We start from the raw sequence: 26,498 nt of genomic DNA, 5'->3' as shown, positions 1-26,498 counted from the left end.
ATGGTACTAATCCCCCCCCCCAAAAAAGTGGCGTTATTATTTTCTAGTTTTAGAAAATACACTTTTACCCCAAAAGATTTCTACAATTTTGGCCATGACTGTAACTTACAATCCTAGCTGATTTACCTCCTGGTTTCCAAACACCAACTACAGCTCTCACCTGTTTGCCCATCGTTGCAGCCTCCTCCTGTTTATTTCCAAAGGCTTTAAAAATAAAATCCAATATCCTAATGTCGAAATAAGTCGAGCTGCAGACAAGCCAAAGAAAACCCCAAGAAATGTTTCCCCACCACGGCTTTCCCGTTGGCTAGGAAAACCAGCTTTTCTTTTTCCCCCAATAGGAATTTCCCTGACCATGGGATTGTCAAAACGCTGCCCTTCACCTCTTAGCTACTGCTGTCCATCCTTCCCTTCACACAAACCAGGCCTGTTTTAAGACAGGTGGAACAATTGGGGGGATTGTTTGGGGACAATTTGGGGACTCTGAGTCACACAGGAAAACCCCTGTGCTACGGAAAAATCCACAGCCCCACACAAGCGATCTAAACAGCCTCCGATGAGCAACACTTAAAAAAAAACAACAACACATACACAATGAGGTTTTCCTGTAGCGTTAGACCTCAAATAAAAGCCAGGGAAAGCTAAATTATGGCTCCCGGTTGTCTCTCGCCATCTCCTCTTCTAAAGTTCTCTGCGTCTTTCACGGAAAAGGAGGGGGAGGGAATAAATAAATAAATGGCGCTATAATTAAACAGCTGAATCAATCTCTTCTTTGCATCCATTGGAAAGCAGGCCGATATGGCCGATAACGCTCACCAAAACCAGGGAGGTAAGAGATAGTTACAGTGATGGCCAGCACCGAAAGGTATCAATGTAATAATTTTCCCCCCATGCAGGGGGGAAAAAATAGTATGTGCATTAGTTTTAGCTACGCCTCCTTTCCCTAGCTCAGGTCTTCAGAATAACAGAGTTGGAAGGGACCTTGGTCTTCTAGTCCAACCCCCAGCTTAAGCAAGAGCCCCTATATTTATTTATTTATTTATTTATTTATTTATTATATTTCTATACCGCCTTTCTCCCGTAGGACTCAAGACGGTGTACAGTCAAGAAAAATATAGACACACAAACATCATAAAATTATACCATTTCAGACAAATGGCTGTCCAATCTCTTCTCAAAACCCTCCAATGGTGGAGCACCCATAACTTCTGGAGGCAACTTCGATTCCTCCTGGTTAATTGTTCTAATTAACGTCACAAAATTCCTCCTTAGTTCTAGGTTGCTTCTCTCCTTGATTAGTTTCCATCCGTTGCTTCTTGTCCTGCCTTCAGGTGCTTTGGAGAATAGGTTGACTCCCTCTTCTTTGTGGCAGCCCCTCAAATATTGGAAGTCAGCTAAATTTATTTAGGATCCAATGTAGTGCTTTCCCCTCCATTAAACCAGACATACCAAATTCCTGTAACCAGTCCTCATGTGTTTCTTTAGCTTAATATTTCCTACACTTTTTCTTACAGAGGTCCTCTACGTACGTAAATATCCATCGCCCTATTCCTAAAGTGTTTATGTACGTAAATGACCACTTTAAGAAAACCCTTCTTTGTGCTAATAGTAGGAAGGGGGGAAAAAATCTTGACCTCATCACCAAAATTTCCCACCCCTCTTCTTTTGCCTGTCTCTATTTTCCACCGCAGAGGCTCCTCTCCCTCTTGCAAATGAAATATCAACCATGGTGGAACCTTAAATATTATTTTAATCTTGAGTTTTCTGTTATTGCAACCGTTGGGTGTCTTAACCGTTCTTGTAAATACTTGGAGGAATTCCAGGTCCTGAAATGCATCAAACCTACGGGGAGATGACATTTGATTTTAAAGGAAGGAGCAGGGGTGAAAAGCTCCCGGTTCAGACCGGATCACCCGATCCGGTAGCGATGGAGGCGGGTGGTTCAGCGAACCGGTAGCAAAAATCCCTGCCCTCCCCCCCATGCCCAGCTGAGCCACGCAATCATCAGAGGCTTTTTTTCTTTTAAATGCCTCTGACGATCCAAGCTGAGTTGCCTGATCGTCAGAGGCATTTAAAAGAAAAAAAAAGCCTCTGACGATCAGGCAACTCAGCTTGGATCATCAGAGGCATTTAAAAGAAAAAAAAACCTCTGACGATCAGGCAACTCAGTTGGGATCGTCAGAGGCATTTAAAAGAAAAAAAGCCTCTGATGATCAGGCAACTCAGCTTGGATCGTCAGAGGCATTTAAAAGAAAAAAAGCCTCTGATGATCAGGCAACTCAGCTTGGATCGTCAGAGGCATTTAAAAGAAAAAAAAGCCTCTGATGATCAGGCAACTCAGCTTGGATCGTCAGAGGCATTTAAAAGAAAAAAAGGCCTCTGACGATCAGACAACTCAGTTGGGATCGTCAGAGGCATTTAAAAGAAAAAAAAGCCTCTGATGATCAGGCAACTCAGCTGGGATCGTCAGAGGCATTTAAAAGAAAAAAAAGCCTCTGACGATCAGGCAACTCAGCAGGGATCGTCAGAGGCATTTAAAAGGGAAAAAATCCTCTGATGATCAGGCAACTCAGCTGGGATCATCAGAGCCTTTTGAAAGCATTTTTTTACGACCTCTTCGCCAAAGGGGTTGTAGAAAAAATGGTTTTAAAAGTAAAAAAAATAAAAAATATTGGCCATGCCCACCCAGTCACATTACACCCCCCCAAGCCACGCCCACAGAACTGGTAGTAACAAATTTTAGATTTCACCACTGGGAAGGACCATCTGAAGATTTAGACCTGGGCCAAGAAAACGTGCTACTTTGCTTTAGGCTGATGTTCCTCGTCTCTTCATATGTTCCTTCTTCCATTCAATCTTCTAGAAAGTGGTCTGCACAGGAGAACTTAAGTGGTATCCTCACCCTGCGTTGATTCACTGCATCAAAGGATGTGAGGTGAGTAAGCCGGTCCCGTTCTCTTGTGCTTTTTCCCTTATTTTTATGTATTCATTTATTTTTATTTATTACAAGCTATTCTAAAAATACGAGTTCCTGGTATATTAGTAAAGGAAGAAGCAGACATTCTGCGAGCTCTGGAACTTAAAATTTTAAAATAATAATAATAATTTTTTTTTGATTCTACTAAGCTTTCGTCAGCCATCTGCTGACATCGTCAGAGTATTAAACTACCATTACAGAGATCTCTGCCTTTATATTCCATTAATCAATTTGGCCATTGCGCGTGTAATAGGCCGTTCCAGCTGTCTTTATTTTTATTTATTCATTCATTCATTCATTCATTCATTTATTTATTTATTTATTTATTTATTTATTCATTATTTATTTATTTATTTATTTATTTATTTATTTATTTATTTATTTATTTTTAAATTTGATTTATATGCCGCCCTTCTCCGGAGACTCAGGGCGGCTTACAATGCGCTAAGCAATAGCCTTCATCCTTTTGTATATTTATACAAAGTCAGCTTATTGCCCCCACAAACTGGGTCCTCAATTTACCTACCTTAGAAAGGATGGAAGGGTGAGTCAACCTTGAGCCTGGCGAGATTTGAACCTGCAGTAATTGCAGGCAGCTGGTCTTAATAACAGGTGCTTTAGACCACTGTATTTATTTGTCAAATACGTATAAGATAACAGAAATAAGTATAAACATGATTATGAATACAGGATAAGGATACGAGTAAATGGGGACAGTAGGACAGGGACGGAAGGCACGCTGGTGTGCTTATTCACGTCCCTTACAGACCTCTTAGGAATGGGGTGAGATCAACAGTAGACAGTTTAAGGTTAAAGTTACGGGGGTTTGGGGAAGAAACCACAGAGTCAGGTAGTGCATTCCAGGCATTGACCACTCTGTTGCTGAAGTCGTATTTTCTGCAATCGAGTTTGGAGCGGTTTAACTTGAGTTTGTATGTATTATTTGTTTGTGTATTGTTGCGGTTGAAGCTGGAGTAGTCATTGACAGGTTGGACATTGTGGCAGATAATTTTATGCACTATGCTTAGGTCAGACGGAAGGCGGCGTACTTCTAAGTTGTCTAAGCCCAAGATTTCAAGCCTGGTGGCATAAGATATTTTGTTGCAAGCAGAGGAGTGGAGGACTCTTCTCGTGAAATACCTCTGAAGTTGTTCAAGCGTATTGATGTCCGATATGTAGGTTCCAGGCAGATGAGCTGTATTCACGAATTGGTCTAGCAAAGGTTTTGTATGCCCTAGTTTGCAGTACAATATTACCGGAGAAGAAGCTTCGCAAGATTAGTTACTACACTTACACTACACTTACTACATATCTTCTCTCTCTTTCCTCAACTCTGTCAGCTCCATCGTTCTCCACTTTTGCCACCATCATCTATGATGGTGGCTTTGGGGGGTGGTGGAGTCATTCCATACACTTGTTATTCTTCGTTTGTTTTTGCCAACTTCAAACAAAAATGCTTTAACAGCGAACAAGCTAGTTCCATTGTAAATCTTTCCCTCAATTCCGGTAAGTAGCAAAACCTTGCTGACCTGTTCTAATCTCCCAAAGTAAAGCCAGGATCAAACCTGGTTTGTGTTTGGATGGGGCAAATTTCACGAAAGTAAACTAGGCTGGGATGTAAAAGAGAGAGAAAAAGAGACAGACAGACAGACAGAGAGGGAGGGAGGGAGAGAGAGAGAGAGAAACACAGAGAGAGAGAGAGAGAGAGAGAGAAGGGGAGAGAGGGAGGGAGGGAGAGGGAGAGGGAGAAAGAAAAAGAGAGAGACAGAGAGAGAGGGAGAGAGAGAGAAAGAGAGGGAGGGAGAGAAAAAGAAAGAGAGACAGAGACAGAGAGAGAGGGAGAGGGAGAGCGAATGAGAGAGGGAGAGGAGAGAAAGAGAGAGAGAGAGAGCGAGGGAGAGAGAAAGAGAAAGAGAAACAGAGAGAGAAGGAGAGAGAGGAAGAAGGAGAGAGGGAGAGGGAGAGAGAGGGAGAGAGACAGAGAGAGAGAGAGAGAGGAAGAGAGAGGGAGGGAGAGAGAGACAGACAGAGAGAGAGAGGGAGGGAGAGAGGGAGAGAGAGGGAGAGATCCTCAAAAATGACGGTGAAAAACCAATTCCATATTAAGAGCTTCTCTGGGGTCAAGAGGGACTTGAGTAAGGCTTTTTACCTTCAACCCATACTTTTAATTTGTTTAGAAAATTCAGATCTACATGTTGTAATAGAAGAAACTTTGAAGAGATACGTGCAAAACTTTTGCTTCAAAATGAAGAGCGTAGACTGATCCCAGTATCTTCTTCTGAAATGGCTAGCTTAAAAAAAAAAGTATTATGCAAAAGGGATAGATTTGTTTAAAAAGACACTTGAATTAGTCTATTAACTTTTTGGAATTAAGACTAATTCAAGTTGGGTTATTTTTGTATGTGTGTTCCATTTATCGTCTTGTGTAGTCCCAAGTCAAATCTAAGCCTCAGACGAAGGTGCCTGCTCCAAATATTTATTCCCATAATGTTTCTCCCCTCTCTCACTTTCTTTTTATTAAAAAAATATTATTATTATTATCATCATCATCTCTTCTCACTTCCGAGCTTCCTGCTTACACTTACATCATGCTTTTTCACACTTTTTCCTCGAGTTAAAAATTACCCACCAGTTTTCGTCTCTCCTGAAGAGCGAAGGCTTTCTACACACAGGAAAAAAAAAAAAGTGGAAGTTTTTGTTTTTAATTTTGTTTTCTTAACACAGCAGGCAAGAAGGAAGGTATTTCAGGCCTATGATTAAAAATTGTCTCACCATGCCATTAATAGAGCGGTGTTTACGTTTTGCACTTAACTCATCTCCTCGAAAATAGCTTGCTTGGGTTGAGGGATACGTGTGTGTGGATAGCTCTGGGTTTCATACAATTTTCTTTTTTCCCCCTGGCAAGATTTAATCAAGTATCTTTTTCTCACCCTACCCATCCTTTGGAGAAAGGGTTCTGGCACGTGCTCGGTTTAAAACTGTTAGAAGGAAGGGTTGTTTGGGGAGGTTTTTTCGGGAGAGGATGAGATAAGCTTCCTTAAAAACATCGGAGAAAGGTAGAGGGACAATTATCCCATTGAAAAGGACTGCAGAAAAGGGAGCTGTTGGAAGAAAATTCTTCCAAGTGGGGAAGAAAGACACCAGAAATATGGTGGCTGCTTGGAAAGTTGGTTTTAATGGCGGACAGGATCACGTGCCTTGAATATCTTGGGTGAAGAGAAAAAAGGGAAGAGATTAGAGGTGGTTCCAGCAGGTTCTGACCAGTTCTGGAGAACCGGTAGCAGAAATTTTGAGTAGTTTGGAGAACCGGTAGTAAAAATTCTGACTGGCCCCGCCCCCATCTATTCTCTGCCTCCCGAGTCCCAGCTGATTGGGAGGAAATGGGGATTTTGCAGTAACCTTCTCCTGCCATGCCCACCAAGAGGGATTCTGTTCATCCCACCTTCACTCAAGGGAGGGAAATCCAGGCCTAAAACCTTGCCAGTAGAGAACAATTCACTCTCTGCCTTTGAAACAGAAACCCAATCGCTTCTCGAGGCATCGATTCCAGCATCAAATTGCATTTATTACGAAGGAGTTTATTCTAAGAGTCAACCCTTCTTAACTCAAGGTCATTGCGGAGCTTTGTCGTTCAAGGAGCTTTGCCTATGTCTCATCCACAAGTAGAAGCTCTTGTTACGGGGTCTGGTGAGATTTGCAATCCATCCAGGTTATGGATGTCCCAAAGGTGCTTTCTCAAAAGGCAACTGGATTTTCTTGGGTGTTTCCCCCCCCCCTCCCGTTGAAAACATTTAGTTGCTTCTCATCCATCAAGCTTCTTTCGTTCAGTTCCGAACAGAAGAAGTTTCTTTGGATGAGAAGCCAAACGTTTCCAAGGGGAAAGAAATCAAGGAAGTCCAGTTGCCTTTTTGGAAGAGCAAGTTTGGGACTCTTTGTTATGGGGTCTTTCTACAGAGCAGGCAGCGCCCCCCCCCCCCCAATTTTGGGGAGCACAATGGAGACAAACTGCTGGGAGTCTATGAAAGAGAGGAGCAAGGCATGTCATGCACATTATGGTGACGTCATCCGATGTTGAGGTGATATAATACCCAGGTTTGCTCTGCAAAGCGAGGACACCCACAAGGTCCAGGAACGAGAGGGAGGCAACCACAAAGCTCTGTCCAGGAGAGGAGAGAGCGATGTCATGCACATTTGGGAAAACAGCATCGGATTCTTTGATGACATCCCCCCACCATTTTTTCTGCAAAGATGGCAGGTCACCTAACATCAGGCGCACCAGGGAGGCAAAAGGCAGGGCTCTGTCCAAGGCAGGAGATGGCAACATTGTGCACATTGGGGTGACATTATCACAACGAAGGAACATTGCCATAAATGTTCCAACTGCACAACTGCCAGGACTAGGAAGAAGCAGGAAGGGAAAAGGTAGGGCTCGTCCTAATGAGAACTTGGTTATTTTGTGGCCTTTTGGGGCAACATCATTAGAATGCAGCATCACGTCGCCCTGGTTTATTTCTCAGCGCCTAGTGCCAGGCCAAAAAAAAAAAAAGGCAGAAAATTCAGGGTTTCCCCCGAAAGAAAAGACGACATAACGCACTTCGCGGACAACACCATTGGAATACAGAATTACATCATTGCTTTCTTTCCTTGGTTGCAGGCTGGCACCAAGCCAAGTGAATAGGCTAGAAACTTGGGTTTTCCTTTAGAAACAAGAGATGACGTAATGCACAACAGAGACAACATCGTTGGAATGTGGCGTGACATCGCCCCTGGCACGGAGCCAAGTGAATAGGCTAGAAAGTGAAGTTTTCCCTAGAAATGAAGAGATGACGTAATGCACCAGAAAGATGACATCATTGAAATGGGGCATGACATCACCCCTGGCACAAAGCCGAGCGAAAATGCCAGAGACTGCAGTTTTCCCTAGAAATAAAAGAGATGACGTAATGCACAAAAAAGACGACATCATTGGAATGTGGCATTAAATCGTCCCTTTCTTTCCCTGGTCACTGGGTGACACAGGCAGGAGGCAGGAGGCAGGATACCTACCTGGTCTACCTGGGGTGGGGGGGAAGGCAAGGCAAGGCAATGGGGAAAGCATGATGATGTCGCCCTGCACCCTAGAAATCAGACTGGGGGTTCTGGACCACCAGGCAGCCCCTGGGAACTTTAGAAGGCAGGCAGGAGCACACCTGATTTCTAGGTTCTCCCTAAGAGACGACGTAATGCACAAAAAGACGACATCATTGGAACGTGGCATGACATCGCCCCTGGCACAGAGCCAAGTGAATAGGCTAGGACAGGGGTTTGCAACCTTAAAACACTCAAAAGAGCCATTTGGACCCGTTTCCCCACAGAAAAGAAAACACCGGGAGCCACAAAACCCTTCCGGTCCCTGACTATTTCTTAAGCGGCCACAAAACTAGCATATGTAGTTGAATTAAACGTTCTGTTTTCTTCTGAAACTTTTCTTGGATTTCTCCATGGTTGGCCTACCGGGGGTTGAAAAGCTCAATAAATCGCGTGCCGGCGGGTGTCGCACATTGGCGGTTGTGACGCATATTTTGAGTGACAGGGAGCCGCAGCAGAGGGGTGAAAGAGCCACATGCGGCTCCAGAGCTGCAGGTTGCTGACCCCCAGGCTAGAAACTTAGGTTTTTCCCTTAGAAATAAGAGATGACGTAATGCAGCACAAAAAAAAAAAGGCGACATCATTGGAATGCAGCATTACATCCGCCCTATTCTTTTCTTATCCCCTCGCTGGCCCTGTGCCAGGCCGAAAGGCAGAAAATTCAGGCTCTCCCCCGCAAAAGGGAAAGATGACATAATGCACTTTGGAGTGTTGACATGAGTACCTAGTTTTGACCAAAATTAGCTTATTTACAGATTGTTCATCAATCCTTCTGCCCTTCCGTTTTGGCCATAGATACCAGACTTTTATTTTGTTGAAATGCGAAAGGGTTTGTTTCTCTCCGCCAAGGCTCGCAATGGACTTGTACAAGAATGAAAACGGACAAGCAGAAATGGGGCAAAAATATGATTTGCTTTATTTTACAGAACACACAAGTTTATTATTCTCAAAGACTTGAGATCTTAGAACATGTTTCAACATTTGTAGTCCCTTAAAACTTTACTGGGACGCGGTGGCTCAGTGCCTAAGACGCTGAGCTTGTCGATCGAAAGGTCAGAGCAGTTCAGCAGTTCGAATCCCTAGTGCCGCGTAATGGGGTGAGCTCCTGTTACTTGTCTCCTGCTTGAGCAGGGGGTTGGACTAGAAGACCTCCAAGGTCCCTTCCAACTTTGTTATTCTGTATTCTATAAAACTCCAAGGTAAGCTTTTCTTCCTATTGAAGGCCACCGAGATGACAATGTTCTTCTACCCATTTCATAGGAAGTTCAAGCTGAAGAGCTTAGAATATCAGCTTGTTCAACTGAGAACATTTGTCGGCTTAAAAATCTAGGGCTACATCTGCCATGTAAGGGACGCGGTGGCTCAATGGCTAAGACACTGAACTTGTCGATCGAAAGGTCGGCAGTTCAGCGGTTCGAATCCCGAGTGCCGCGTAACGGGGTGAGCTCCCGTGACTTGTCCCAGCTTCTGCCAACCTAGCAGTTCGAAAGCACGTCAGAAATGCAAGTAGAAAAATAGGGACCACCTTTGGTGGGAAGGGAACAGCGTTCCGTGCGCCTTTGGCATTTAGTCATGCCAGCCACATGACCACGGAGACGTCTTCGGACAGCGCTGGCTCTTCGGCTTTGAAACGGAGATGAGCACCGCCCCCTAGAGTCGGGAAAAACTAGCATATATGTGCGAGGGGGACTTTTACCTTTACCTTAAAACTTTACTCTTGCAAGCTTTGATAATGATCAAAAATGTCTGCAAACTTGGCCACTTCAAGACTTGGGGACTTCAACCCCCAGAATTCCTCAGCCAGCCATTAGGGAATTCTGGGAGTTGAAGTCCACAAGTCTTGAAGTGGCTTAGCTTGGAGCTTCCTGATCTTAAACAATAAAATGTCTAAAGTACCTTATGATTCTTGACCAACGTATCTTTTCTTTTATGTACGCTGAGAGCGTATGCACCAAGACAAATTCCTTGTGTGTCCAATCACACTTGGCCAATAAAAAAAATTCTATTCTATTCTATTATTGCAAGAAGAAGAAAAATTACCTTTGAGTCTGTTTGCAATGGAATTGCAGAGAACCTTAAAAGCAGTGGAGAGAAGAGATAATAGGGAAGGCTTAATGAAGGAGCAACATACCCACACACAAGTCTATGGTTATTCAATGCAATAATAAATAAATCATTAATAATAATCTATCAAATTTATTGAGCTCTTCTTTTCGCAGAGTAACTGGGTGGTTGAACACTTCTGGATTTTCCACTAGAAACATTCATTTCTCTCGCTTTTCATTCTCCAGGGTCTTCGTGGTGATGGCAGATTCCTAATGTTCATTGATGAGCAAATTGACACTGTCCTCATCTTTTTTTTTTTCCCCTTTCTTTTCCAGCCTTTTGGGGGTGACAACTATTGCGATCCGGTCAACAACCGAGCCTTTTGCAACTACGACGACGGAGATTGTTGCGTCTCGACGGTGAAGACCAAAAAGGTAAGGTTGGCCTTTTCGCCATTGTGTGGTAAATCCAAGAGGGTATAATCTCATTTGGCTTTCTCCTTTCCATTGCAATTGTTGTTTTCCCATTTGCTGGGTGGGCGTGGCGATGGTGGGAGTGGCCTAGTTGACTTCCTGTACCATAGCAGGGAGAGAGGCGTTTTTGCCCTCCGCGGGTTCCGGAGGCTTTCTTTGAGCCTCTGAGAGGGCGAAAACAACCTCCCCAGGCTCCGGAGGCCTCTCTGAACTTCCGGTAGGCCTGTTTTTGCCCTCTCTGTGCCTCCACGTGCACCCTGCACTTACCCGCATCCAAAATGGGCCGCATGGTGACTCCGGGGAGGGGCGGGTGAGGCCAGCCAGGAGTGGGATTTGGGGACAAGAAACAATGGATGAAAATTAATCAAGGCGAGAAGCAACCTAGAACTAAGGAAAAATTTCCTGACGGAACAGTTCATCAGTGGAATGACTTACCTCCAGAAATTGTGGGTGCTCCAACAACAAGAGCCTTGGTAGTACAGTGGTCTAAGGCACCCTGTTATTAAGCTAGTTATTAAGACCAGCTGCCTGCAATTACTGCAGGTTCGAATCTCGCCAAGGCTCAAGGTTGACTCAGCCTTCCATCCTTTCTAAGGTAGGTAAATTGAGGACCCAGTTTGTGGGGGCAATAAGCTGACTTTGTATAAATATACAAAAGAATGAAGGCTATTGCTTAACGCATTGTAAGCCTTGGTAATACAGTGGTCTAAAGCACCCTGTTATTAAGACCAGCTGCCTGCAATTACTGCAGGTTCAAATCTCGCCAAGGCTCAAGGTTGACTCAGCCTTCCATCCTTTCTAAGGTAGGTAAATTGAGGACCCAGTTTGTGGGGGCAATAAGATGACTTTCTAAAAATATACAAAAGTATGAAGGCTATTGCTTAGTGCATTGTAAGCCGCCCTGAGTCTCCGGAGAAGGGCGGCATATAAATCAAATTAAAAAAAAAAAAACTGGAGGTTTTTAAGAAGAGATCGGACAATTCACGTATTCTGTTATATTCTGTTTTTATCTCCTGGAAGTGTAATGGATCTATTTATCAGTCACTAGCAGAAGGGGAAATGAAGTTGATATAGGATTCCCCAGCTTGTGTTTCCCCCTCCTCCTGCGATGAGGCCCACCTGCCTTTGATCTATCATTGTGCCCTTATCTTACAAGATGCTAGTTTCCTTCTCCTTTTGGAATTTTAAAAGCCTCGCTGAGGTTTATGAAGGGCTCAACTTTGGAATAAATTAAGAAAAACCGTCTGGCTAGCACAGCTGATTTGGTGACAGAGAGAGAGAGAGACAAGAAAAGAGATAATCTATATCAAACGCCCCAAACTTTTTGCATTTCAAAGAGAGGCCAATTCTCCCTTGGGCTGGTGAGCTCATTCTTAAGAATTCAGCTGTATTAAAGCTACAGGCAACATTTTAAAAATAGGTTGCCCGGTAACTCTGGAGCGCTTAAAAAGGTATTTGCTGCTGGATTTGGATTTCGTGGAAACTCTGGAAAGTGTGTCAATCAATCAACCAATCAATCAATCAGAATAAGGGGCCCTGAAGGTCTTCTAGTCCACCTTCCTGCCCAGTGGTGAGTTTCAAATTTTTTTACTGCTGGTTCTGGCTTGGTGGGTGTGGCATAGCTTGGTAGGCGTGGCTTGGTGGGCATGGCAGGGGAAGGATACTGTAAAATCTCCATTCCCTCCCCACTCCAGGGGAAAGTTACTGCAAAATCCCCATTTCCTCCCCATCAGCTGGGACTCGGGAGGCAGAGAATAGATGGGGGCAGAGCCAGTCAGAATTTTTACTACCGGTTCTCCGAACGACTCAAAATTTCCACTACCGGTTCTCCAGAACTGGTCAGAACCTGCTGAAACCCACCTTTGCCCAAGCTGGAGACCCTATAAACATTTCAAACAAATGGTTGTCCAGTCTCTTCTTAAAAACCTCCGGTGATGGAGCACCCACAACTTCTGGTGGCAAGCAGTTCCACTGGTTAATTGTCCTCACTTTTAGGAAGTTTCTCCTTAATTCCAGGTTGCTTCTCTCCTTGATGAGTTTCTATCCATTGATTCTTGTTCTCTCTTCTGGTGCTTTGAAAAATAAGTTGACCTCCTTCTTCTTTGGGACAGCGCCCCAAATACTGGGATGCTGCTATCATGTCACCCCTAGTCCTTCTTTTCTCTAGATAGCCAAACTCAAATCCTGCAGCCATTCTTCCTCCAGGCCCTTAATCGCCTTAGTTGCCCTTCTCTGCACTTATTCCAAAGTCTCAACATCTTTTTGGTAACGTGGTGACCAAACCTGGATGCCGTATCCTAGGTGTGGCCTTACGAAGGCTTTATAAAGCGGTACTAATACTTTCCGTGGTTTGTAAGAACCAGTTCAAGAGAGCAAAGCATGTCCAGGAATTTACTGATCTGGTGAAAGAATAATAATAATAATAATAATAATAATAATAATAATAATAATAATAATAATAATAATAAGAAGAAGAAGAAGAAGAAGAAGAAGAAGAAGAAGAAGAAGAAGAAGAAGAAGAAGAAGAAGAAGAAGAAGAAGAATATAATAAGAATAATAAGAATAATAAGAATGAGAAACTCAAGATCTTGTGGGACTTTAGGATTCAGACTGACAGGCACTTGGTCCACAACACACCTGACATAACAATAATTGAAAAGAAAAAAGTGTGGTTCATTGACATTGCAATACCTGGTGATGCACGGATTGAAGATAAGCAGCAAGAAAAAAGCACAAAGTACCGGGACTTACAAATTGAAGTTGAGCGACTGTGGAAAAAGAAATCGTGTGTTGTCCCGATTGTAATTGGAGCCCTCGGAGCAATACCCAAAGGGCTACCCCGCTATTTAGAAATTCTAAATTTGCCGGACTTGAACATTTTGACTCTACAAAAAACCACCTTACTCGGAACAGCTTACATCCTCCGACGATACCTTAACAGTTCCTAGGTCCTTGGTTAGGACTCAAGCTGCTGAGCTATTAACCAGCCTCAAAGGCTGTGAATCTCACTAAAGATTAACCAATATAATAATAATAATAATAATAATAATCTAAAGTTAGAACATTCTTTCCCTGAATATCTATTCGAGTCAGAACTCGTGAGGCATTCTGCATTCCCGCAGAGCTAAGCAACTTCTCGAAGGACAAGAACAGGTGAGGTGAGGACAGGAACCAAATTAGATCTTGTGTCATTTGTGGCGGGGCATAGATGTACGGCTATTAAATATAGCTCCTAGCATGACTGTCCTTCGTGAAATCAATAATTTCTTTCTCCAGTTTCTATCGCCACCCATCTCAGTCAATGACCCCGGAAGACTTACAGTTCAGAAAATGCATTACAATTAAAACTACTAAAAAAAAAAAAAGAAGAAGAAGAACAATTTTCAAACAATAAAAATGCTAATTCAGATTAAATATGCATGGAAACAAAATGCTTGGCCAGGAAATGGACCCTTAATACATTTATAGCATTCCACAGACGGGAATGTACCCTGGATTTTAGTAGTGGCCAAAATTGTGGAAACCTTTTTGGGAAAAGTGTATTTTTGAAGTTTGATGGTTAATAACACCACTTTTTTTTTTTTTTTTTTTGAGTTTCAAGATAATCCTATTTGACTGCTGGAATGGCCTGGGAATAGCCCAGACCTTCACCCAAGTGGAAATCTATGGATTTTCCGACTAAAGAAACTTGTTAGTCAGAAGCGACCCAGCAATAAATTAATAGAATTAATTAATCAATTAATAGAAGCCATCATGCAATCTTGGTTTCCCATTAGAACAGCTGCAGAACTCAAAGACTTGGTTCACTCCATGGGAAGACGTTGTAAGGCTGTAATTCATGCTAAAGGTTACCCAACTAAGGATTAACTGACATGGGGATCATTTTTGTCTATCTCATTTTTTCTAGGATGATAATTTTTGTATAATCTCATTTTTTTAACGGGTTTCATTTTTCTTCTTTATACTGTAACTGCTACTCTAATAGCAAATCCTTCACAAAAGTGATTGCATTACATTCTTGATTAAATTATCTTTCCATTGATATATAATTTTAGGGTACTAGGCAAAGTGGTGTTATTAGCTAGTTTTAGAAAATACACTTTTCCCAAAAGGTTTCCACAATTTTGGCCACTACTGTAAGAGAAGCTAACAGGATTGGGGGGACCATTCTAATCTTTGAAGAGAGGTTGGTCCATTGATCAGGGCCCACTGCAGAACAAGGACATCCTTTGGTCCTCACCAGCCAACTCTCTTTGGCTGACTGGATCTAAAGCAGATCCTTTCTGCTTGATTTGGTTGGACAGGTGGAGAGTCTTGGGAAAAGGTGATTCCCTCAGGTATCCCTCTCAGGTCACATTAGAAAATAGAATTTGGGAACAATTTGAAAATGTCTACAGAGATTCTCCATCATTCAGGTCATGGTTATTCTATGAAGAAAAAAAAAGGAAGGAGGAGGAAAGGAAGAAGAAAGGGGGGAAGAGGAGGAGGAGGAGAAGAAAGAGAAGGAGAAGGAGAAGGAGAAGGAGAAGAAATAATAATAACAGAGTGGGAGTGGGATTTGCATGGAGGAGGAGGAGGAGGAGGAGGAGAGGAAAAGGAAGGAGAAGGAGAAGAAGGAGAAGGAGAAGAAATAATAATAACAGAGTGGGAGTGGGGTTTGCATGGAGGAGGAGGAGGAGGAGAAGAGGAAAAAGAAGGAGAAGGAGAAGAAGGAGAAGGAGAAGAAATAATAATAACAGAGTGGGAGTGGGATTTGCATGGAGGAGGAGGAGGAGGAGGAGAAGAAGAGGAAAAAGAAGGAGAAGGAGAAGGAGAAGAAATAATAATAACAGAGTGGGAGTGGGGTTTGCATGGAGGAGGAGGAGGAGGAGGAGGAGGAGGAGGAGGAGGAGGAGGAGAGGAAAAAGAAGGAGAAGGAGAAGGAGAAGAAGGAGAAGGAGAAGAAATAATAATAACAGAGTGGGAGTGGGGTTTGCATGGAGGAGGAGGAGGAGGAGGAGGAGGAGGAGGAGGAGGAGGAGAGGAAAAAGGAGGAGGAGGAGAAGAAGGAGAAGGAGAAGAAATAATAACAGAGTGGGAGTGGGGTTTGCATGGAGGAGGAGGAGGAGGAGAAGAAGAAATAATAATAATAATAATAATAATAATAATAATAATAATAACAACAACAACAACAACAACAACAACAACAACAACAACAACAACAACAAGAGTTGGAGTGGGGTTTACATGGAGGAGGAGAAGGAGGAAGATGAGGAGAAGGAGAAGGAGAACAACACAAGAAAGTCCAGTTGCCTTTTTTGGGGGGGGGAAAGTACCGTTAGGGGATCAACTTGGGAAGGAGGTCCCCTCCCAAGTCTTCCGTGGACCTGTGCACCCCTGAAAGCTTTTGTTACAAGCCTCTCTCGCGCAGCAATAAGTCTGAAATTCCCTGCAGTTCACAAATGAAAACTCTTGTCTTGCTTGTTGGAGGCCAGACAAGACCAGACCCAGAGGTCGATGCATTGAGCTTCTACCAGATTGTGGGTGGAAGCGAAACTGTCTAGCTAGGAAGATGGCCCTTCTCTTCCTTTGCGTAACCTGGGTGTCAGAGAAGCAGGTGGATGTACGCACGGGGAGAGCCTAGCTGTCAAAAGTGTATCTATAAATACCTTGTCTATTTCCAGAAGCCCCTGTGGATATCATCACAAGAGAATCTGGCAGATGTTTTTCTTTAAATTGCCCAAGAAAGAACCAATCGGGGTGTCAGGAGGGATAGACGGAGTGTGTTGCAAGTGCTGAAACAAAAAAAGGGGGAAACAGGTTGTGGCATCGGCCAACAAAGGAGGGGATTTAAACCATTAACGCTGGCAGCACAGATGGGAAAAGACACCGGGGACTTCGTTCCTCAACCTCCCCCATCGCCAGCTCGGTTTCTGCCATTTCCTGATGCAATCCTTCGAAATTGGCTGCCTTCTGCTGAAGGAAGCCATATCTCACAACGATTAAACTTTGAACATCCCCTGGCTGGGTTACCATAACCTGCTTGGTATGGTGCAGCCTCTGGAGATGTCTGAGGAGGCCTCACACCAGACGTTCAAGTTTAGTTCCCAACCTCCTCCTAGGAGGAGAGCCAATTGATTGTTCCCAGGAACATGAAATGGCCTGAAAAGCCTGATGTCCATGAGTTGAAAGCCAGAGGTGGGATTAAAAAAATTTAGCAATTGGTTCTCTGCCTGGTTGCTGGGTGGGCGTGGCCTACTCTGCCTCCTGCACCATAGTCCGGGCATTTTTGCCCTCCCCAAGCTCTGGAGGCATTTTTCGAGCCTCCGGGAGGGCAAAAATGGCCTCACCTGGGCTCTGAACGCCCTCCGGAGGCCAGAAACGGGCTTGTTTCTGGACATCTGGGAGGCCTGTTTTTCACCCTCCCCAGACTCCTCAAGCTTTCCTCGAGCCTCCGGGAGGGCAAAAACAGCCTCGCCCAGGCTCTGGAGGCCCTCTGGAGACCGGGAACAGGCCCATTTCCAGACTTCCGGAACTTCCAGGTGGGCTGTGCTGCACTTACTCCTCCAAGGTCTCTTCTGACTCTCGTTCTTCTCTTACAGGTCATCCCGTTCCCCATGTCTTGCGACCTGCGGGGAGAATGTGCTTGTTTAGATCCCAATGCTGAAGAGCACAATCAACAGGATCATCGTGGCTTCAACTTTGCCTAACGCCAAGCGCTAAGGTGCAGCAGAAAGAGAGACAGAGACAGAGAGAGAGAGGGAGGGAGAGACAGAGACAGAGACAGAGACAGAGAGCTTCCCCGCCAGCGGCAGGCAAGGAGACGCACCATTCCACCTCTCGTTTTATCAGTATCATTTCTTTTTTTTTTTTTTAATAACAAGCTGCTCAAATTGTCCCCCGGTGTCGTTTCCACGCCGGGGGCATTTATAGACTGCAACCGGTTCTGCCTTCCGTTTTTTTTTGCCCCGAGGAGACCCGAAACTCTGCCGGAGGGACGGGGTGGAGGGGGGGAGAAACGGCGGCCAGCCGGATTATTTGTATTAATTGTATCTTAACTAGCGAGAACAAGCAAGACCGCCCCCAAAAAAAACCACACACAAAAAAAACAAGGACTTTCCAGGGCAGGTCGTCGGGGTGGGGGTAGGGGTGGGGGAAGAAGAAAGCATGTGTTATACTCAATATCGCGTCCATCTCGTAGGAGCCGTGTTATGGTTTTTTTAGGTTCGGTTTTGTACGTCTTTGGAGTCAAGTTTGGGTTTTCTGCATTTCTGGATCCAGATTCCGGCAAGAAACATAGATCAATGTTTCGCCTTAATATTTATAGAGAGAAACTAGAGGAGGGAGGGAAGAGGGATAGAGAAAGAGGGAGCTCAATGTTCACAGCCCTCGAGCTTTTTCTTCCAGAGAAGATTGGACCTCTTCGACCGAGCCAGGTTTTGTTTGGTCCGAACGCGGATCCCCTCCCTACATCTAGAGGTCATTGCAAACCGCCAGAGAGCAAGGACAGAGAAGCGTTCTCAAGAACCTTGCTAGCTCTTGTGGAAAGGACACACACCTGTGGTCAGAGGGACTGAGCGTCAAGAGGGGGGGGCAAAGCTGCTACGTGCTCCGCGTCCCCGAGAAGATGACAAAAGATGACCAAGAAGGTCAACCATAGATCTCCATTTCCGCCATGCTGCTAATTCTGCTGCTGCTAGATTCTCAGTCAACCAAAATATCCCTTCCCGTTTCAGGAACAGGGTGACATTCAACCTTCCAAACAACCGGACAGTCTGCCTTAAAATTGCTTTATCGACTGCCTGCCTGCCTCTCCAAATCCTCCTTGGCCGTTTGTCTCCCCTTTGTATGTGTCTGTGTCTGTGTGTGTGTCACACTGGGGAAGAAACTGGGGCATCACCCAACCTGAAGAGCTTCCCTTCCCTAGAACGAAGCTGTATTAGACAAGAGGGACAAGGGACACTCCCCCAATCTATTCTTACTCCTAGCTGTGTCTTGACCCATGTTTCATTTGTTGGGATCAGGACTATCCAACCTTGGTGACTTTAAGAACCTTAGGAACTTCAACTCCCAGAATTGCACGGCTAGCGTGGAATGATGGAAGTTGAAGTCCACAAGCCTTAAAAGTTGACCAACTCCTGCTCAGTGACAAGACAGTTCCTCCTAGCTCGTTTCTTGGCCCATTGTTTCATTTGTTGGGATCAGGACTATCCAGCCTTGGTGACTTTAAGACGTAAGGACTTCAACTCCCAGAATTCCCCAATCAGCACGGAATGCCAGGAGTTGACATCCGCAAGTCTTAAAGTCACCGAGGTTGGGCAGGCGTGGTTTAGTTCCTTTTCTCTCTTCAGCTTTAAAAATAACACTTAAAAAAAAAAAAAAGTAGCTGAGACAACACTAGAAGTGAGGGAGGGAGGGAGGGAAGGAGAAATGAGGACTTCCTGCCAACTTTCCAACTGAAGGAACCCCGTATATCAGTATTAATGTTTTCGTGGAAAAATTCATTTTGCAAAAAAAAAAAAAAAAAAAGAGGGTTGAATGCAATCACCTTTGCAGTCTAACCCCTCCCATTTTGTCCTCTTTGGGGTCAGCCTCGGAGGGCTGAGTCCTTATTTCCCAACCTCCTCTGCTGGAGCATACGGAAGCCCCCTCTCCTTCAACTTTGGTGTCCTCCTCCTGCAAAGAATCTGTGAAAGCAACCACAATTCTCCTCGGCTGTGGCCAAAACAGAGGAGCCAACCCTCTGTTTGGGGGCACGGACCAGGAGGCACAATTTAGCACGTTGTTGCCCAGGGCACGGACCAGGAGACACAATTTAGCACGTTGTCGCTCGTGGGGGGTGTTAGCTTGTTGGTTTTTTGTGCCGAATGGCTCCATCGCCACGGTCTGGATGCCATTCGGGTGAGAACAAACCACAACCTTGGGTGCTCCAGATGGCAGAGAAAGTTGGCTTCCTGATCCTCCCCACCCCCTCCACTCCAAACATTTAATCCCTGGGAGGAGAGAGAGAGAGAGAGAGAACGAACGAGGGCGAGTTGAGTTTTGAGGAAAGAGTTAGTGTCTTTGGAAAGCCTTCAAGCTGAGCTGACATTTGCAGTTTGGGGTTGAGATGCTCTCTGAGGTTTGCCAACGTCAAATCCCAAAGATCTTTCCATCCCGGACTTTCACAATAACCTTGTTCGAGTCTCATCCTCAGCCTTCCCAGTTGCCGGCATGTTGCCTGGGACTGAATAAAACTTGGAGGCCAATTAGTTCTTGGGAAGAGGCGACTAGTTTAACTGGTTGAGTGGGTCCCAAAGGTTCAAGAGGAAAATGGACTTTCCTTTGTTTTTCCTCGCAGATGTTTTTTGCTTCTCATCCAAGAAGCTTCTTCGGTTATGAACTGAAGAAGGTTCTTAGTTGAGAAGCAAAACATTTTTGTCCTCAAGGGGGGAAAAGTGCAAATTCAGGTTGGGGGACTGCCTTTTTCCTTCTCCTCCTCCTCCTCCTCCTCCTCCTCCTCCTCCTCCTCCTCCTCCTCCTCCTCCTCCTCCTCCGTCTTGGAGGGTCCTTTGGAAGCAGGCTTCAGCTACCTCTGTCATGGTGTCTTCTGGTTGTAACTGTAGGTTCGTTTTCGGTTTTTACCTGTGTTTCATTTTTGTTTGGAAGGAAGAGAGAAGAGGAGGGGAGAAGGTGTGGGGAAGTTCAGATTTTTGTTTTTTTTCTTGGCCTGCAAATTCTTGCAACTGGTTTGAAGGAGTGTGTGAAGGGGGAAAAAAAATCCATCTATGTTTTGTCCAGACAGAAATAGGTTGTTGGTGCTTGGCCCAAAAAGGTGGACGGGTGAGAAATATCAGATCTGGTGTTGTGTTTTAAATGTAACATCCATTTCATGCCAGTCGAAAGCAAGGATGGGAAAAAACTGAATGTCCTCCAGATGTTGCTGCCCTACAACTACCAACATTCCTTCTCATTGAACCATGGCTGCTCAAAGTTGTAGGTCATCTCCATCTGGTAAGTATCAAAATAGAAGGAGGTAGAAGGAACGGACTTCTAAAAGTTGTGCGGGTCAAGATTTTATGGCCTCCAAAGAGCAGCGCTCTCTAAAATAACACAAGATTTACAGTGTGTTGGGAAGCTGTGCGTTGCACGCCCCAGGGAAGTTATGGAAGCATGCCTGAGAAGGTGATGAAGATCCAACCCACAGTTGAACTTCTTTCATTCCTTCCTTCCATTGTTGGTTAGATAACAAGGGTTACCTTCCTGGGCAACTGGCATCCCATGTCTTGTGAATATCAGTGGAAGAAATGAAACATTCTGAAATATTTGCATGCACGTAGGTTCTCCTTCCCCGTGTTTGTTATGGGCTGTACCTATATTTATCAGTATTTCATAGATTTGCCCAACTGCAGAGGAATTTAAAAAAAAAAAAAAGAGGTCTACAAAGCATATCTAAGATCATCCTGTTGTAATTGTTACCCGAGATAGTGTCAACAACCTTCATCAAAATTGGGCAGGATCACCTTCACATGATCACGGATAAGAAGTGGGGCACAAGACATTTGGGGGACCTGTGGTCTACCCAAAGAAGTCGCCTAGAAAGCTCTCATCCAGCCCTGTGGTTGGAAGCCAGCATCTGGAGATGGGCAAAAGTTGTAGAGGACCAACTCAGAGAGACCATGAGTCTTGTTGAGGTTCTTCTCAAAGGCCTCTTAATCACGAAAAGCATCTTGGTTTTTCAACGATGCGAATTCAGCCACTGAATTGTGGCTGAAGAACATGAGACAGCATTGGGGTAGAGCACAGAAAGGTTAGGTCTGGGCCAAACTCACACCAGGAAGTGATAAAGTACCAGAAGACTCAATTGGTTGAGTCTTTAGACCCATGACCAAAGATCCTCTGAAGATAGGACTAACATGCAGTTGACTGTGGCCAACAAGCATTATCATCATGACTGGCTACATCGAAGTACCAAAGGTGCTGATGAGAGATTTTTTTTTTCTCTCTCTCCATCCTTTTCTCACCAAAAAGGACCTCTGGCAGGAAAGAACGAGCTTTCGTTTCCTGTCCCATGTACCCATGTATGCATTAGCGACATCGGTCAACTTTCTTGGGAGGCCAACGAGAGATGTTTCCTGGCCAGCCTTTCATCAGGAGGTCAAGTTAGGTCTCCAGCCAGGCTAGTTGGCCGGCAATGTGTGGGTTGGTGGTTTTTTTTTTTTTTTCATCCTGTCTTTTTGCCCAGTTGAACATTTTCAGCACAGCCTCTGCCTTTGTTGAAAGTTAAGGGTGGCAGGTTCAAAAAGAGGTGATTTTCCCCCACCCACCAGCAATTTGGAGATGAGTGAGGAGAAATAGGACACCGTTGTCCTGGAATGTCCTCTCTGACAGCAATTACAGAGGGAGAGTGACTTCTTTTAGAACACACACACACACACACACACGGGGAACACAAAGAAAGAAGGGAGAACTCATTGGTTACTAACACCAAGACAAATGGGTTAGCTAAAATGAGACACGCGCCAACAGAACCCTCTACTAGTGAAACGTATATCTATCTCTCTGTATAATACTTGTACCACCAAGCATTCCTTTGTATGGATATCACCCTTATCGATAGAGGAGGATATTTGTAGCTCAGGGTTGAGAGGAAAGGACCTTGGGTGGGGATCTCTGAGCTTGGGGGGGCCATCTTGAGCTAGGCGACATCATCAGTGCTAGAAGCGAGTGGCATTTGCAGGGGGGAGGAGGAGGAGGAGGAGGAGGAGGAGGAGGAGGAGGACTGTGGGATCCTCGGTGCTCTCTGAGCTTGTCGGGTTTCCTTGCAAACGTTTTATGGCTGAACTAAGTAATGTCATCAGTGGTAGAAGTGAGTGGGGTTTGCACAGATGATGTTAGCTATTGGAGTTATGAAATGTTCGTAAGAAAACCACCAAGCTCAAAGAGCAATGAGGACCCTCACAGTTGTCTCCTTCTCCTTGTTTCCTTTTCTTCTTCCTCCTTCTCCTCCTCCTCCTTTCCTTCTCTTCTTCCTCCTCCTCTTCTTCCTCTTCCTCTTCTTCCTCTTGTCCTTCTCCTCCTTTCCTTCTCTTCCTCCTCCTCTTCTTCCTCCTCCTCCTTCCTCTTCCTCCTCTTCTTCTTCTTCTTCTCCTTCTCCTCCTTTTCTCCTCCTCCTCCTGCCTCTTCCTCTTCTTCTTCTTCTCCTTCTCCTTCTTTCCTTTTCTTCTTCCTCCTTCTCCTCCTCCTCCTCCTTTCCTTCTCTTCTTCCTCCTCCTCTTCTTCCTCTTCCTCTTCCTCCTCTTGTCCTTCTCCTCCTTTCTTTCTCTTCCTCCTCCTCTTCTTCCTCCTCCTCCTCTCCTCCTCCTCCTCCTTCCTCTTCCTCTTCTTCTTCTCCTTCTCCTCATTTCCTCCTCCTCCTCCTCCTCATCATCATCATCATCATCTTCCTCCTGCAACTCCTCCTCCTCCAACTCCTTCCTTCAAACCCTACTCCCTTCTAGCACTGATGATGTTACCTAATTGGGTCATGAAACACCCAGCTCAGAGAGCACCAATAAGAGGGCCTCTTACGATCCTATTGTATCATTTTTTTTTAATTCCTGTTATAGTTAAGATGGTTACTGTTGGACTTTCAGTTACAAAATTTGTGTTCTACCATGCTCCGTGCCAGCATCATCCGATGCGCGACAAACCTCCCACAATAGCAAATGTTTTCAAAGATTTTTACTGGTCTACTGTATTAAAAAAAAATAAAGGAGAGAGGAGGAGAAAGGGACAGGAGAAAGGAAAAAGGAGGTAGGCAAAGCGGAAAAAGAAAAAGAAAAGAAACCACAGTTTAAATCTTACATCTGTACCTCACGCCTATAAGTTTGCTGCTCCGGTTTTTTGGGGTTTCACTCCCCCCCTTTTTTTAAAAGAAAAGAAAAAAAAGAAATTGTTTTGTTGCTGCATTCATTTTTTTAAAAAAAAAAACAAATCTAATTTAAATCTTCAAGCAATATATAAAGATGTAAATAGTAAAAAAAAAAAGCTTATTTATTAAGATGGTCATTTTTAAAAATTATATTTACACAACGGTTCATCTAATTTATTATTATAATTATTTGTTATTGTTTAGTACAGGTTCTGGGGAGGTTTTAATCCTGAAGTCTTTCTATTTTCTGTTCAAGTTCTGTCTTTCTTAATTTTGAAACCGGTCTGGTATTTTTAAATACGTTCCTTCCCTCCTACCCCACCCTTTTTTTTTTTTTTTTAAAGCAACTGACTATTTTTATTTTTTTTATTTTTTTTGATTTATTGGGAAAAAAAATATTGTCGATATACATGGAAACTATTTTTTCCCATCGTCTCTTCCTGTATGTAAAAGTTCTATATTATATAAATATAATACCTTGTATGCACCGATACACAATAGTGTGATTTTTGTATATAACATCCTATGCGTCATTCAGCTCACCTTGATGATTTTCCCCCCCCAGAGACAACGATGACTCCAACACAATGATATACCCTTGTATTAAAAAAATTATCTGAACTGTACATTCATTATTATTATTATTATTATTATTATTATTATTATTATTATTATTATTATTATTGGTTAATCCTTTGAGGCTGGTTAATAGCTCAGCAGCTCGAGTCCTAACCAAGTACCTAGGAACTGTTAAGGTATCGTCGGAGGATGTAAGCTGTTCCGAGTAAGGTGGTTTTTTGTAGAGTCAAAATGTACAAGTCCAGCAAATTTTTTATTATTATTGGTTAATCTTTAGTGAGATTCACAGCCTTTGAGGCCGGTTAATAGCTCAGCAGCTCGAGTCCTAACCAAGGACCTAGGAACTGTTAAGGTATCGTCGGAGGATGTAAGCTGTTCCGAGTAAGGTGGTTTTTTGTAGAGTCAAAATGTACAAGTCCAGCAAATTTTTTATTATTATTGGTTAATCTTTAGTGAGATTCACAGGCTTTGAGGTTGGTTAATAGCTCAGCAGCTCGAGTCCTAACCAAGTACCTAGGAACTGTTAAGGTATCGTCGGAGGATGTAAGCTGTTCCGAGTAAGGTGGTTTTTTGTAGAGTCAAAATGTTCAAGTCCGGCAAATTTAGGATTTCTAAATAGCGGGGTAGCCCTTTGGGTATTGCTCCGAGGGCTCCAATTACAATCGGGACAACACACGATTTCTTTTTCCACAGTCGCTCAACTTCAATTTGTAAGTCCCGGTACTTTGTGATTTTTTTCTTGCTGCTTATCTTCAATTCATGCATCACCAGGTATTGCAATGTCAATGAACCATCCTTTTTTCTTTTCAACTATTGTTATGTCAGGTGTGTTGTGGACCAAGTGCCTGTCAGTCTGAATCCTAAAGTCCCACAAGATCTTGAGTTTCTCATTCTTTAAAACTTTCTCAACCTGATGTTCCCAGTGGTTTTTGCTGTACTCAAATCCAAACTTCTGGCACAATTTCCAGTGAATGATCTTAGCAACGCGGTCATGGCGTTGTAGGTAGTCAGTTTGTGAAATTTTGCTGCACCCACTGATCAGGTGGTCGACTGTCTCATCTTTCTCATTGCAGAGGTGGCATTTGCTGTTGGTGGTAACATGTTGAATTATTATTATTATTATTATTATTATTATTATTATTATTATTATTAATTATTGCAATGTCTGCATCTTTGGTTTATTGGGGCTCCTTGCAATGAGTTGGGGTAAACCCATAAAGCTGCCGCCATGGGCCGGACAGGGACAACCAAATGTGACTCATGGGCTACAGAATGCCCAGATCTGACAGAGGATCTAGTGCTTGAGCAAGGGGTCAGACCAGAAGACCTCGAAGGTCCCTTCCAAACCTATCAATTGTGGTAAGTGTGAGAGGGATCTTGGGAGTCCTAGTGGACAATCATTTAAAATTTGAGGCAGCCAATGTGCTGCAGCTGCCAAAAAAGCCAACACAGTTCTAGGCTGCATTAACAGAGGGATAGAATCAAGATCACGGGAAGAGTTAATACCACATTATGATGCCTTACCATAATCTATATCTATATTATATCTATCTATACCTACCTACCAATCTACCTATCTCCCTCCCTATCTCCTTCCTTCCCTATCTAGCTCCCTATCTACCTCCCTCTCTCCTTCCCTATCTATCCATCTATCTATATCTCTACCTACCTACCTACCTATATCATAATCTATATCTATATCTCTATATCTCTCTACCTGTCTATCTACCTCCCTCCCTATCTCCCTCCTTCCCTATCTAGCTCCCTACGGAGCTACGGAGTTGAGTAACTCACCTAGTAGTGTCTCTCTCTATCCACTCTTCTTTGACATGTTGGCCAACTGCAAATTCCCTCTATTGAATTTCTGGGTGGCAACCAGCACCTTCTCCCCCTTCCGTGGTGTTCTTCAACTGGATGGTCCCCAGGCACTCTCATTCCCATCATCCTCAGCCAGAAGGGGTATTGGTTTTGGAAGCCAGGAGATGCTGTCTCGGAACGTATGGAAAGAATCGTATTTTGATAGCTGGCGTAGCAAAAAATCCTGCAAAGACAAGAAAAATGGCTTAAGAACAGTGCACAAAACCTCAGATTAGCCTAAGCTTAAAACAGGTTGGAATATTGGTGGGAACACAAGTGTTTTGTTACATTGTCTGAACAGAAACCATCACACACACAGTGTGCCCTCATCTCGTTGCGATTCTGTGTCAGAACGGATGGCTTTAAACCATCCAGGATGGCTTTAAACCAGGCTCAAACTCAACCCTTCCAAGACAGAGTGGCTGTGGATGCCGGCATCCCGTGATCTAGCGGCCGCATCGCTTTTGATGAGAGGGGAGTTACTTACTCCCTTTGAAAGGGTTTGCAATCTTGGCGTCCTCCTGGATTCGCAGCTGTCCTTAGCTGACCATCAGACGGCCGTGACCAG

At 44.1% G+C, this 26,498-nt stretch overlaps 1 protein-coding gene across 1 annotated transcript in view; it reads left to right on the top strand.

Moving 5' to 3' along the window:
- PAPPA (pappalysin 1) overlaps positions 1–20,490 on the top strand; it is a 160,151-nt gene extending 139,661 nt beyond the window's left edge. The window contains exons 20-22 of the mRNA XM_087880010.1: positions 2,864–2,935; positions 10,486–10,584; positions 17,205–20,490. Of these exons, the coding sequence (XP_087736136.1) occupies positions 2,864–2,935; positions 10,486–10,584; positions 17,205–17,312 (279 nt within the window). The 3' untranslated portion in view covers positions 17,313–20,490. The remainder of the gene's footprint in view (positions 1–2,863; positions 2,936–10,485; positions 10,585–17,204) is intronic.
- The last annotated feature ends 6,008 nt before the right edge of the window (positions 20,491–26,498 follow it).

The sequence above is a fragment of the Pantherophis guttatus genome, chromosome 16 (assembly GCF_059756535.1).
Source record: "Pantherophis guttatus breed Tessera chromosome 16, ASM5975653v1, whole genome shotgun sequence".
NCBI lineage: Eukaryota > Metazoa > Chordata > Lepidosauria > Squamata > Colubridae > Pantherophis > Pantherophis guttatus.
Note: the sequence above shows the minus strand (reverse complement) of the source record. Positions and strands in the feature narration are given on the sequence as shown.